The sequence below is a fragment of the Denticeps clupeoides genome, chromosome 18 (assembly GCF_900700375.1).
Source record: "Denticeps clupeoides chromosome 18, fDenClu1.1, whole genome shotgun sequence".
NCBI classification, from domain to species: Eukaryota; Metazoa; Chordata; class Actinopteri; order Clupeiformes; family Denticipitidae; genus Denticeps; species Denticeps clupeoides.
The window spans coordinates 10426327-10440563 of record NC_041724.1 but is presented as its reverse complement, the minus strand read 5'-3'; the positions used below and the strand labels follow the sequence as shown (position 1 = coordinate 10440563).

Here is a 14237-nt window from a genome sequence, read left to right as displayed (position 1 = left end):
TCTGCTTCAAAACTGTTTTATTAAAATGATAAACTAGGACAAAAAACACTTTCTATGTTTCCTGGGGTTGGTTTTGTTGAGTAATAACCCATAAGGTCTCTGATGTTCATATCACGTAGAATTTCACTGGATTAGTTCTCAGGATTACTAATGATGACCAAATGGCATTGTTGCAAATGTGAGACGCATGGTTAATGCGGGACTCTCTGGAATGAATATCTCTTTAATCCCATCTCTCTCCATTGTTATTTGCATTGTTTCATTGCTGAAAACACAACTCACCCTAGTTGGCCCCTGGTGACCTGAGCGGTTCTTCACATGGTATGTTTGTGTTGTGCACGGCCATGTTGCATTGTCCAAATATTGTCCAAGTTGAATATTAGATGAGCTTGTCTGTCTCATATTTACTGCGTTGTCTTTTTTTTTAAAGTGAGAACTGAAATGAAAACTGTATAATCTTGCAAGAGCAAGAGCGTGCGGTATCATCTTGAGAATGAAAAGCTGGTTGAGCTTTTAATTGAAGGTCAGTGATGTGTGTGAGTTTAGAGGATGGGAAACTGTGCCAAAATAAATAGATAATTAAAAAAATATAATCCTCAACACACAGATGGGGTATGTCTGAATCAAACATATACATAAAACGTCTTTATAAAAATAAGACACCAACACAGATACGGATCACAGTTGACCAGAGAGCTACAGTGTTGAAAAGCAAAGATTGTGACCTCACAATACATGTGTTTGTGTGTGTGTGTGTGTGTGTGTGTATGTGTGTGGTTGTACGTTTCAGGTAAATAGAATTTGAGACACTAGAAGGAAATAAGTTTGAGAAAAAAGTAAAATGAAGACTGTGGCAATCCAATGCACCATGAACTAACTGTTTTACTTGAAGAATGGTTTCCATGTACTTTTGTATCTGTGAAGCTCACATTGCTGCCACAGTTTACCCAGCTGAAAAACAGAGTAAGTGGTCTGAGCCGAAGGACCAGCATGACCAGCACAAAAAGTACAACTGGCAGGTCAAGGCTGGTATTACCTATGCGAAGGCATATAAGATGGTCCAATAGCTGGTAATGCTGTTTTTTTTCCAGCAGGGTAAACCTTTATTAAGCATTTACGTAATCATTTATATATTTACATTTACGTGTTTAACCTTTTTTTTATTCTTAAACATTTGACCAGACGTTCTAAAGACAAAACTATTAATTTGCTGAATTTACAAAAAAGGTGCTAAATTGTGATATATATCATTCTCGGGATGTGAGATTATTGCACAGACCTACTGACCATGTACTAGGAATGAATAGGTTACAATTCAGTTTGGTGTAAATGCACTAAGATGTCTATCCTGTAAATCAGATTTTCTGATGTGTTTATAAGGTGCACACTACACACTATGGAAGCCAAACTGAGCAGTGCAAACCTTTCCAAACCACCTGAAGGGATAATGCTTAATACATGGGCACAAATATTTACAACAATTTCTTATCTTCTACTGTCCACTTTGTGCCATGACTATGCACATTTCCCAATCGAGGGAATTATATCTTATCTTATGACCAGACACATCTATAGCAGTCTTCGGTATCCTTAGATCAGAGTCCATGTCTTAGAGTACCAAGACCTACAAACAATTGCATTTACATCCCAAAATCCACAAATTTAATTCTTCTTCCGTCTTTCCTAAGCACGCTCAGCTATTCCACCATCTCGTCATCTCTCCAACTCTGACACCCTCCCCCCTCAATTATGTGAAATCTTTAGACACTGCCTCAATGAAATTGGGAGCGGACATGAGGATGGTGAAGGTGCAGATGATGGAGAAGAGGGAGAATGCCACCAGGCAGAGGCGGTCCACCACCGCTGCCGCGAACTTCCACTCGCTGCAGATGGCGTCGCCCTCGTCCTGCTCGCGGAAACGCTGGGCGATGTACGTCACCTCCTCCAGAATGTGGCTGATCTCCGGCGACCGCTCAGCCAGCAGCGTGGCCGCTGCGGCCGCAGCTGCGGATGCAGAAACGTCCCGTTCATCCATGCAGCGTCCTCCGAGAGTCACGCCCGAGTCACTGCTGGGCGGTTGGCATGACAACGGGGAGGACTCCAGGGCGTGGTAGCTGAAGTAAAGATTCATGGTGCCGTTACTGGTTCCAGGTATGGGAGAGGGGCCAGTGGGGTGCAGTGTGTGGGCCAGGCTGGACATGGTACCCATCTCCATGCTGCTGGCGCTGGAGTGGTGGGCAGGCGGGTGGCGGTACTTGTAACCAGGAAGCTGCTTGCGTCCCTCTCCAGGCTGCTTCATGCGAAGGAACCAGGCGCACCAGTTCAGCAGAACCACACGCACCTGGGTGCAGAGGAACAAGTGGAAGATTTTACATTTACAGCATTTATCAGATGCCCTTATCATGAGCAGCTTACAATCAGTGTCATGATCCGTTCCGGAAGGGCTTACTCCGGGTCCGGGATACAGACCGGTTCTTTTTTGTTCTTCCTGTGTTAATGTTTCCTGATTGTTTTCACCTGTATGCTTTGTATAAAGCTGCCCAGTTCGTGTCTGTTCACCATCGGGTCATTGTTACAGGTTACTGGATATCTTCCCTGTCCTGTTCATCACAAATTAAACCCCTGTTTCATGACGTCGTGCGAATGCGTCCTTCTTTCTCGTCATGTCCAGTCATCGTTCAAGATCACCTGCCTCGCCATATCAAACCAGCGTCACAATCACTAGTTACAGGGACTCAGGGTTAAGTGTCTCGCTAAGGGACCCAATGGTAGTAAGTGGAGTTTCTTATTTCTGAGCAGGGTCCCTCTGCAGTATTTGAACATATTTGATTTACATACTTCCCAATGCTTGAATGTAACAGGGAAAAAAATTCAATAGTAATACACTACACATAGTAATACACGACTGATATTGGCAGTCGTATACTTCAGTCATAGGCCTCATGCCATGAGGTGAACAATGGTACAGCATGACATACAGGGCAATATTTTAATATTTTCTTATTACTTTTTTGACAATATTTAGTTCCATTTGAATTGTCACTGTCACACTTAAGGTTAAGGAAGCAGCCCGCTAATCAGAAGGTTCAAGAATCCCGAACCGCCAAGGTGCCACTGAGGTGCAGCTGAGCAAAGCACCGTCCCCACACACTGCTCCCCGGGCGCCTGTCATGGCTGCCCACTGCTCACCAAAGGTGATGGTTAAAAGCAGAGGTGACACAACATTTCGTTGTGTTAACCGTGTGCTGTGCTGCAGTGTATCACAATGACAATCAGTACACTTTCAGAATGATATGTAGAAACACATCTGAAATAATTGTTATATAGTTAAGCGTAAAATGCTCTCTGATTTTATTTATACTTACTGTTATCAGCATTATCATTAAAATCCATATTATTAGTATGATGATTGTCACAAGTAAAGCAATGGATATCACTCCCTTCACCTCAAACCACTACCATCCATCACAATAATCATCACTGCCATTACCTCCGCTGCCACTTAAAGCATCACTCCGGAAACCATTTCTTTCTTCTTTCTTTGCTGGCATAGAAAGCCATGCCCCATATCAACACCCATAAATCTAGAGCTGGCACTCACCCATTTGGGCATCTTTCCCCCATGGGGATCATGATGATGGAACTGCAGGACCAGAACTGTGACGACCACCGACAGGCCAACTATCATCATGGTACTCGCAAAATACTGGGCTGAAGACACAAACACACACAAAGTTTATTATTGATGATTCCAAGTTCCTATTACTATGATAGTCCATTCAAAGTTCATTGCTAATGCTTGCATGAAAGTGAACAGTTTGATCAGATTGATGCTCCAGAAAGTTGCGTGCTTGCGGCATCAACGCTACAACATCAGAGTGCTGAAGAGGGGATTAAAGAGACACACCACAGGGCTTCTCACCACAAGCCCCCTTTCTAATGGCATCACAGCTCCAGTCGCGCACAACCCCCAAAAGTAACATTGCACAGTGCTGGGCTCCAATACAAAGCCGGGTGTGTGCGCGTGAGCAAATGTTTGACATGGCCAAGTGTGTAAAGGGCACACTCCACATGACACTTTGTTCTTGATCACTCTCCATTTCATGTCTTCTTGTGTTTTTCCTAGATAAGACTGACCAATAGTTATTTGCTTTCTTCACACACGCAAACATACATATTAACAGGAAGAATTTTGACTCTCAAAGATTTTGAGAATGAAGAAACTCAATTAAATTTACACAGACAAATGAGTGGGTGAAACCACAATCAATTCACAGATTTATATTACGCCAACAGAATCACAGGTCTACAGTCATCATCACTGACGTGATGCAAGGCATTCAATCAGACAAACAAAATGCAATGCATAAAGGGAATTACAGACTGTTATTCCCTGAGTGTAATCAGCAAATATTTAGTGAGACAAATGGCTCCATAAAATGCACTAGAGACATTAAGACAGACAGAAATACAAAGCAGCTCTGGCCTAACACGCCCAGGATTGCCAACTCTCACGCGTCTGGTGAAAGACTCAGGCTGTCAGCATCAATCTCATGCTATCGTGATCACACAAAAGGCCTCATGCCAGATTTATTGCCAGTATAATTCTTTAATCCATTTGTTCACATATGGTGTTCATCGCCAGACTAGATCGTAAAGTATATTATTTCTGTGTTGTATGTTAATGCCATTTAGCATACACCTTTATCCAGAGCAACTAAAAATCAGTAGTTACAGGGACAGTCCCCCCGGAGACACTCATGGACACAATGGTAGTAAGTGGGGTTTGAACCTGTGACTGGTTAGTAGGCGAGTGTGTTAGGACATGCTACAACATTACGATGTTATCAGTCATTCAATTATTTTCAATCAATGAGACAGTGACCAGTGTTGGACCAGTGTTGACAGGTCAATTTTGAATTTGGACTGACAAACAAAAATCAGGCTTATTTGATATCAGTTTGGATATCAGTTTTTAGCACATGGTGCGTGCATGTGTAGGGAGATGTGATGTCTCCCACTGTCCAAGGTTGGCAGCCTAGCTCTTCTCCCTTCGATCTGACTCATAAATGTCAGTTTACTGCTTAATGATCTTGAATTATTCTCAACCATTAACACCCTCTGGGTTCAAGCAGTCCGTCATACACACATCTCCATATTCAGAACCGTGCTGACTAATCGTGCTAAGAGGCTGATCTCATTGCACTTAAATCTTTACAGTTTGTAAAAAAAAAAAAAATTCTTTACTTAAGATATGATACTACAGTGCGCAAAAACCACGAGACAGACAACGCTAGGAGAAACCCACCAATGAGAGGCACAGAGTCTGAAGTGGCCGGCATGATCTCAGCAACCAGCAGCATGAACACCGTCAGAGACAGCAGGACTGTTATACCTGAAAAAGAGGGGGAGAGCGGCCGATCTGAGATGTGATATGGGTTTTAATCCAAACCTAAAGCTGACACAGTTTAGCTCCCCGGAGGAGGCGGGAGCGAGTGCAGAAAGCGATAGCGCACAAAAAAAAAAAAGGGACAGGTTTTGTCTCAGAGACAGGCTGCAGACAGCAGATCTGCAGGTAAACTGACAGGATCCCCAACCCTGCCAGGCTGGAGAAGATAATCTACTTGAGATAACAATAATTGTTAGTTTGTAGAAAATGTACCGCAATAAAATGCATCCAAATAACATCGCTGCTCACTTATTAAATACACGCTAATAAACGGTAAAGGTGAAGTAAAGCATTTATTATTTCCTTCATTTAATACATTACAAGAGCGTATGGGTGTTTTCTTAAGACCAGAAGCAGCGAGTCTAAGTTAGCTTTCAGCAGTGCGCTGAAGCCTAGAGATCTGACATTTTGAGACACATCAAAAGCAAAATCCGCCTGATCCGACTCTGATGATACATACGGACTTTGAGCCAAAGAGACCATGTCTGAATCAGATGCAGCCTAACACATTTGGTCAGGCTTTTCATATAGAAATCAGCCAGAAGCATCAAAATGTTGGGAGATGTTTAAAATGGGACTATTCCTTTTCATATCTAATGTCAGTGTTCTAATTGGCCTGTATATTTCGATCAAGGAGCAATTCCGAGCCATAATTGCTTCATTAAGAACAATATATCAGAATGGTTCATAACATTAATTAAAATAAATGTCATGTAGTGTCCACTATGTAGCTTGAGCCCATCGCTTTTAATTTAATTGCAGAAATCTTTTATGTTACAATTTGTTTCTGTTTTTTGTTTTTCTTTGAATTGGTATGCTAATGCGGCAAAACTAGTCTAATTTTGCTGTGCGAGTAGTTCCATCTTAAAGTGGCTTGTCCAGATCGAATGACTTCCAAGAATGCTTTCCTAATGTTCTATCCTCGTATGAGTTATTTAATAGCAAAATTTCTTTTAAAGTTTGTTTTTTTTGGTGATTAAAAGATGCCAACTTCAACCTTCCTAACTTTCTTTAAGTTTCATGGACACTAAGCTCTAGACTAAGGACAGATATTTGGGTGAGATCACCAAGTGAGATCTTCTCTCCCGAGTCGGCAGGAAGCAGGAAGACCAGCAGGGCCAGGCCGGAGATCAGAACGCAGGGGATGAGGAGGTTCAGGCCGTAGTACAGGGTTCGCCTGCGCATGGTCACTGTGAATGTCACGTCAGGGTACGGCTCCTTGCAGCACTCGTAATACAGCTCATTACGCTTGGCGGGCACGCCTGCAATTGAAAAAAAAAAACACACACATCGCAAAATTGTCACCAAAGTGTCACAAAGCCTCTAGCACACAAGCCATTGGTTTCTAAAATCTGACCTTCTCAACATCTCCATTACTAGACACGCTCCGGAAGAATCTCAACCCTTGACTGGTACGTTGTGTGTGTGAGTCTTACCCACAAGGTCCCACTCCCCGTTTGGTATGTAGGTGGACGTATCGACGGCAAGCATCTGAAGGTCCAGCAGCCAGCCATTGTGCGTCCAGGACCCAAACTTGAGGTCGCACTTCTGCACATCGAATGGGAACCAGCGCACATCGATGTAGCAGGTGCTCTTCAGGATGCCAGGGGGGATGTATTGACAGTAGCCAGACGCGTTCACCAGGACGTTGGTGTGGAACGTGGCGTCAAAACGTTCATCTGCACTGGAGGGCCAAAATTGCAAAAAAGACATCTTTACCAGCACATCAAATGACATCTGAACACCTGGCAGAAATTAAGATCAGGTACCGGGGATTATAATGAATTTAAGCACAATTAGCCTCCACTAAGTGCGTTAGTGCAGGAAAGTCAGCCTCCGTTTTTTGCAATGTGTGTAGGCTTGGCTGGATTTTTTTTGTTCTCCCTGGTTTGGTTTAGTGTCTGTTTTAGGTTTGTCTGTGTGTTTTGTGCTGGGACCGGGGTGATTGTCTGGGTTGGTAACAGCGTTTGTTGTGTATGGAGTATAATTCGGGCTGGAGACGGAGCTTGTCAGGGCTGCATGTGAACATCTCAGGGATGGGATGGATGGGTGGGTCGAGTCTGCTGCCTCAGCTCGGGCCGTCAAAACCATCCCCTCTGGATCGTGAGCATGAAAGTCAGCACGCACACACGCGCACACACACAGATTCACACACTCCTGCACAGCGCTGCCCGGCAGCATTGACTTCACCCATTTGGCCAGGTGCACAGATAAACATGCAAAAAGACAGCAGCAGCGCTGCTCATTGCATGAATCACTTACCCTTTAAACAAGGGTAACACCAATTTGCACGCTAACACACTCCCTGGCGCAAGTTACGACCCCGACACCATGCATGCTGCGTTTTTCATCGTCTTCTCGATCTGACATTCTGTGTCTCCCTTTACTCTCTCCGTTTTAATGGGGTTTCTTTGAAGTTTTTTTTGTCTGCATTTATGTATTAATGAAAGTAAAGGACTTCATGGTTAAATAATTAAGATTACGTAACTCACATTATTTGGCTGCATTATTTATTTAAGTACATTTTCAATACACTCAAGATGATGTACTGCCTAGGAAGGATCATTTTTCATCCTCTGAAATGTCTGCTTTACCTCTTAATGTCCCCATTTCCAATTCCAGATACATGCACACACACTATGAACACAAACACATCCACAAGCACATGATACACTTTTAAAAAAAGACACATTTCTTGGCAGGTTTAAGTTTTAATTTTCATAATTTATAGGTACACATTACCTAATTTTGGAAAGGATACCCGACAACAGCAGCACTTAGTAATACTAAGTTTGTCAAGTACAGTGGTGTGAAAAAGTTGTTGTAGCTGCTCTGATTTCTTACCTTTTTTCCATCTTGAAATGTTTATCACATTTAAATGTTTCAGAAAATCTAATATTAATATTAAATATTAGTTAAAGACAAGTCAAGTAAACACCAAATGCAGATTTTATTATTAATGGAAAAATTCCAAACCTACATGGCCCTGTGTGACAAAGTGATTGCCCCCTAAACCTAATAACTGGTTGGGTCACCCTTATTAGCAACAACTGCAATCAAGCATTTGCGATAACTTGCAATAACTTGCATCTTTGCAGAATTGTTGTAGTTCAGCCACATTGGAGGGTTTTCGAGCAGGAACCACCTTTGTAAGGTCATGCCACAGCAGCATATCAGTAGGATTCTGGTCAGGACTTTGAGTAGGCCACTCCTTTCTGTTTTTCTTCAGCCAATCAGAGCTTGGCCGATGTGTTTTGGTTCATTTCAGCTTAAGGTCACCAAAAGATGGCCAGACATTCTCCTTCAGGATTTTTTGGTAGACAGCAGTTCCATTTATCACAGCCAGTCTTCCAGGTTCTGAAGCAGAATATCACACTAACACCACCATATTTTACTGTTGGTAAGATATTCTTTTTTACACCAAATGTAATGGGGCAGAGGTAACTTAGGATTCATCAGTGCAGTATTTTCCCCCAAATTTGGGGATCATCAAAATGCTTTCTGTCAAAATTCAGCAGTGGTTTGCACTGTGCTATGCAGGCTATTTTTGCCCAGTCTCTTTCTTATGGTGGAGTCATGAGCACTGACCAGAACTCTTGTGGTAATTTGGTTGGCCGGCCACTCCTGGGTAGGAGGTCATTCATCATTTGAAATAGCTTTATAAACCTTTGCCAGATTAATAGATCTCAATTGCTTTCTTTCTCATTTGTTCCTGAATTTCTTTGGCTCTCGACATGATGTTTTTAGGTTTTGAGGATCTTTTGGTCTATATCTCTTTGCCAGGCTGGTCATATTTAAGTGTTTGGTGTTGACAACCAGACCAGAATTTTACCCAAAACCATATCTGAACTCAAACAAGCGACTCTGTTAGCAAGTCTAAAAAAAGAACTTTGCCTGGTCATGCTCTAAATTACTAGATTTGGCCAACTGTGACCATGACTTACATTTGGCTACAGTGACTATGTCAGGGTTACCAATGCACCTAACATGAAACAGAAACATCTTTCACCCCCTGCCTCCTGCATCTGAGGCAGGCCATTAAGGTTAAATTGATATTTACCTCCATTTTCCCATAGACATTAATTCAGTGTGCCATTTCACCTATCAGAGTACAGCAGAATATGGGTTTTCTGGGTGTGTTTGCGAGCGCCTGTGACTTCATGAATAATTCAGCCTCCGTTATAATGCTAGAAAACTTGTGCTCCTTAGAGCGTTCCGATATCAGCCAGACAGCCGCAACCACTGAAAGCAGGGCAGTGATGAATAAGTTTTCAATTCCACTGTCTTTCATAATGCCGGAATGTAATGAACGTGCCAGAGGTGACAGCCACAACAGGATTAAATCAGAGGAAATCATATGCCTATATGTAATAAAACTAGAAAGCTGTTTAAAACTAGAAAATCAACATGGAGACACGCTTGTCACAGAGCAACGGCGATTGGCATGGCAGGAAGGAACACAGGACACATAGGCACAACTTGGCTTGGTCACACACCCCACAGGCATTGACATACTCCAGTAAGAAAAATAGACTGCACAAGCACAGTATTTAAAACACTCATCTGATGTTACGTGAAAGTGATTGTCACAGCACACAGTGCACACAGTGAAATTTGTCCTCTGCATTTAAGCATCACCCTGAGTGAGCAGTGGGCAGCCATGACAGGCGCCCGGGGAGCAGTGTGTGGGGACGGTGCTTTGCTCAGTGGCACCTCAGTGGTACCTTGGCAGATCAGGATTCGAACCAGCAACCTTCAGGTGGAAGTTGAATTGCTCGAAGAAGAGGGCCCACCGTGCCTGTTAGGGGTTCAGCTGTTTAGTCTGCCGGATGAAGAGAGTTTGGTGGTTGGTCCAAACCAGAAAGAGCTCTGCAACCAGTGCCACCACTTAATGGCCAGCTGTTCATGGTACCCCACAGCATGAATTGATGTGAGAAGTATGGGCACGGATGGCATTTTTGGTTATGACCGCGTTGTAATAGTTAGACGCCAGCTCCCACGTCTGACGTGTCCACCTCTATGATGAAGGGGAAAGTAGGATCAGGGTGTTGAAGGATTTGGGCTGATGTGAAGATGTGGGAAAGGGATTGGAAGGTTTGGATGATGGCCGGGGTCATGTGAAAGGTGCAGGCTGTGGTCTTTGTGAGAGCAGTGAGGGGTGCAGAGACCGCACAGTAGCCATGGATGAAGCGACGATAGAAGTTCGTACACCCAAGAAACCTTTGCAGCTTTTGCAGCTGTGGAAAGGGGCCACTGCCTTCAACTTCTTCGGCTACATGGCCACACCCTGGGATGAGATGGTGAAACCCAGGAACGTGTTGGAGCACTGGTGGAAAGCACACTTCTCCAACTGATGAATGCAGTTTTCCAGGTTGTTAAGGTTGTAGGCTGAGCGCAGAACCAGCTTGGTAGGCTGCACCCAAGAGGGCAACCAGAGCAGTGTTAGTGAGTGCTAATGGTGTTCAGTTTGAGATGGTGATTATATTGAAACCACAGTAGTCAACACAGGGCCTTAACCCCCCTTAGATACAAAGAAGAACACTGCCACAGCTGGTGAGGTGGAAGGTTGTCCCATCCTGCAGGGCCTCCGACACAAACTGCTCTATGATGAGTTGTTCTTTTTTTGGAAAATATGTATAGGTGTCCTCTGGGTGGTGTTGTGCCCAGGAGCAGGTCAATGGCCATGTCCCCTGGCCGGTGTGGGTGGAGTTGGGCTGAGACCTGGTAGAGCATATGATTTTGTCAACGTGTGAGTTCGTGGACGCACTTGCAGACAAGCTTTGGGTGGGGGGACAAGTCGTTGTACGGGGAGAGGACACTGGATGAGCTGGACCTGAGGCGCTTGGTCTGTGAGAGGGAGGCAGAAGGTGAGTGGGAACGAGAGTGGAGCAGCCTGGTGGAGAGGGAGCTCTGGCTCCATGGGGAACCGCGGGGAAGGAGGCAAGGGGATGAGGCTGGGGTGGACCAGGGCAGAGGAGAAGAGGAAGACGGCTGGTTTGAGGACATTTGGGAGCGCAGGGTGGACGGCAGGACGTCTTGGGTGGCAGGAAGGTTGGGTAACATGGAATATCGTATTAGCAAAAACGGCAGGCAAACTCAGGGTCAAGGACAAGCAAAGGTTGTCGTCATAAAGTACAATCAGTCAGGCGATCGTCATAGCAAAAGGGGCAGGCAAAACTCAAGGTCAAGGACAGGCAAAGGTTGTGGTCACAAAGTACAATCAGTCAGGCGTGGTATGTTGGCCGTGACAAATTTACATAATTCAGTGACAATGATCGCCATCCTAAAAAGATCTACTGATCTGCAGTGACCTTCCCACTAAAGACTAGTTCAGGCTACAGCAATCATGAACATTGTCAAAGATGCCCACTTGTACATGTTGCAGACTCATCCCCAAATGCAACAAGATATCATACTACAGTAAATATATGATTATATGGTCATTTTTTTAAATATGTTGCCAACCAGCTACAGCTAATGAAAGCAGAGGACACAGGAAGATGGAGAAGAGGCAGGGATCTCCAACAGGTCAGCCACATCCCGACCAGCTTGTGCAAAAGGTCCAGCCCTTGTAAGGGTGAAAACAGTAGCATTGCAATGTGACGGAACACAGCATCAGAGACTGATTTCAGTCCAGCCTGTAGACGAACGGACCACAAAATATCCTTTCAACACAGCCCCCATATAGAGGCATCCATGGGGAAATCTGGAAAATATCTGCCAGCACTTACAGCTGAAGGGATACAGAGAAGAGCGGAATGAGGGTCGGGGGAAATGGAAAAAATATGTTTCTCCATCAGGCCAAGTATAATTAATAACAAGAGGAAGAAAATAGACAGAAGGACAAATTTGCCCTTGTTTACTTCTTATCATTTCACATTGTTTGGTTTGTTGTATAGTATATGTGAAAATATTTATATATATAATGGAAAATATATATTTATATATAATGTATATATTTCATGCATATTTGACTTCTTGTCCCAGCTGAATTTGAAGACAGACAAGCGTGACAGTGGTTTTGTCACGACTACGGACTTACGGGGGAAGGAAGCGCAGAGGTCTGACATGCTGGGAAGGGGGTTTTATTACAACAAACAATAAACTCAAAGAAACAATGGCGCGGTGGCCGAAAACAGTTTAACGTAAATAAAGAACTTAAACAAACCCGTAGGCGTGTGGCGATTGCCAGAACTCAAAACGCATGAAACAAAACTAGGTCAAGTTCGTGCAGCGAGTTCACGAAAATGCCAGCGACCCCGAACGGGCGGAAACTTCCGGCATTTATGGGGCGTCAGGATTGAGTTCCGGTGTGGAGCCCAGCTGCAGGCAATCCTGACAGAGCCCCCCCTCCAAGGGCTACGTCCTCGGAGCCCCAACAGTACCATCAGTGGAGGCGGCGGGGCGGACGGCGGCAACCACAGGGCTCCTGCCCTGCTGTATCCTCCCCTTGGAGGACCCGGTCCCTCGGGCTGGCTCCCCGGCGTGGTCAGGCGTGGCGGCCCCGGTCCCTCGGGCTGGCTCCCCGGCGTGGTCAGGCGTGGCGGCCCCGGTCCCTCGGGCTGGCTCCCCGGCGTGGTCAGGCGTGGCGGCCCCGGTGCCTCGGGCTGGCTCCCCGGCGTGGTCAGGCGTGGCGGCCCCGGTGCCTCGGGCTGGCTCCCCGGCGTGGTCAGGCGTGGCGGCCCCGGACCCTCGGGCTGGCTCCCCGGCGTGGTCAGGCGTGGCGGCCCCGGACCCTCGGCCTGGCTCCCCGGCGTGGTCCCGCTTGGCGGCCCCGGACCCTCGGCCTGGCTCCCCGGCGTGGTCCCGCTTGGCGGCCCCGGACCCTCGGCCTGGCTCCCCGGCGTGGTCCCGCTTGGCGGCCCCGGACCCTCGGCCTGGCTCCCCGGCGTGGTCCCGCATGGCGGCCCCGGACCCTCGGCCTGGCTCCCCGGCGTGGTCCCGCATGGCGGCCCCGGACTCCCGTACCTGCACACAATAATCAGGGCCGATCCATCTGGGTACGTGTGGGCCCTGTCTCCACATGTCCCCTCTGACACGTCTTGTGTCACCCCCTGCACCGCGCAGGGAGATTGTCCCAGAGCCTCCGGCGACTGTTCCAGGCACCCCAGGCTGGTGCCTTCTGGGACTATGCAGCCCCTCTCGCTGCACGGCCCTGGTGCCAAGGGGGGGGCATTGCCAGACCATCCGGCTAGCCCCTTCTGCGTCCGTTGGGACAAGCAGGCCCTCTTCCTGCCTGTTCCAGCTGGGTCCTCATGCCTACCCGGGGGCTCTATGGCGCTCCACCCCTCTGGAGGCAGACGCAGGCCCATGCCTGGCCCGCCCTCCTCACTGGCTACCGGAGGACCCAGCTCCATCGCTTCCCCACCTCCCCTCCCCTCAGGAGGAGTCCCCAACCCGAACTGCACCCCCCCAAAAAATTCTTTGGGGGAGCACCCCCCCCCGGCTGGACTTAGGGGTACCTTGGGGCTTGTCCACCTCGCCTTGGACCAGCACATTCGGGTCAGGAACCTCCTCCCTGGGGTTCGGCTCCGCGGCTGGGTCGCCATCTGGTGGACACAAAGAGGGGAAGTGGGGGGCGACATACGGACACATATGCCACACAGACACACACACACAGAGACAGACAGAAGAGAGGGTCGTCTGGCTCCCTCTCTGGGCTCTCCGGGACCTCCTCAGGGGGCACAGCCAGGATCTCGGGAGGAGCGACCTTCTCGTCGCCCACCAGTGCTGGGTCTTCTTGCCCCGGATCCTGACTGGCACTGGATGTGGTGGAGGGGCAGAGTTC

At 46.7% G+C, this 14237-nt stretch overlaps 1 protein-coding gene across 1 annotated transcript in view; it reads right to left on the bottom strand.

Annotated features, from left to right (window-relative positions):
• Positions 1 to 10: 10 nt before the first annotated feature.
• Positions 11 to 14237, bottom strand: part of LOC114768398 (neuronal acetylcholine receptor subunit alpha-7-like) — a 37817-nt gene continuing 23590 nt past the window's right edge. The window contains exons 5-9 of the mRNA XM_028960658.1: positions 6886 to 7133; positions 6517 to 6711; positions 5309 to 5395; positions 3602 to 3711; positions 11 to 2341 (exon numbers count right to left, since the gene is read on the bottom strand). Coding sequence (XP_028816491.1) covers positions 1748 to 2341; positions 3602 to 3711; positions 5309 to 5395; positions 6517 to 6711; positions 6886 to 7133 — 1234 coding nt within the window. The 3' untranslated portion in view covers positions 11 to 1747. The remainder of the gene's footprint in view (positions 2342 to 3601; positions 3712 to 5308; positions 5396 to 6516; positions 6712 to 6885; positions 7134 to 14237) is intronic.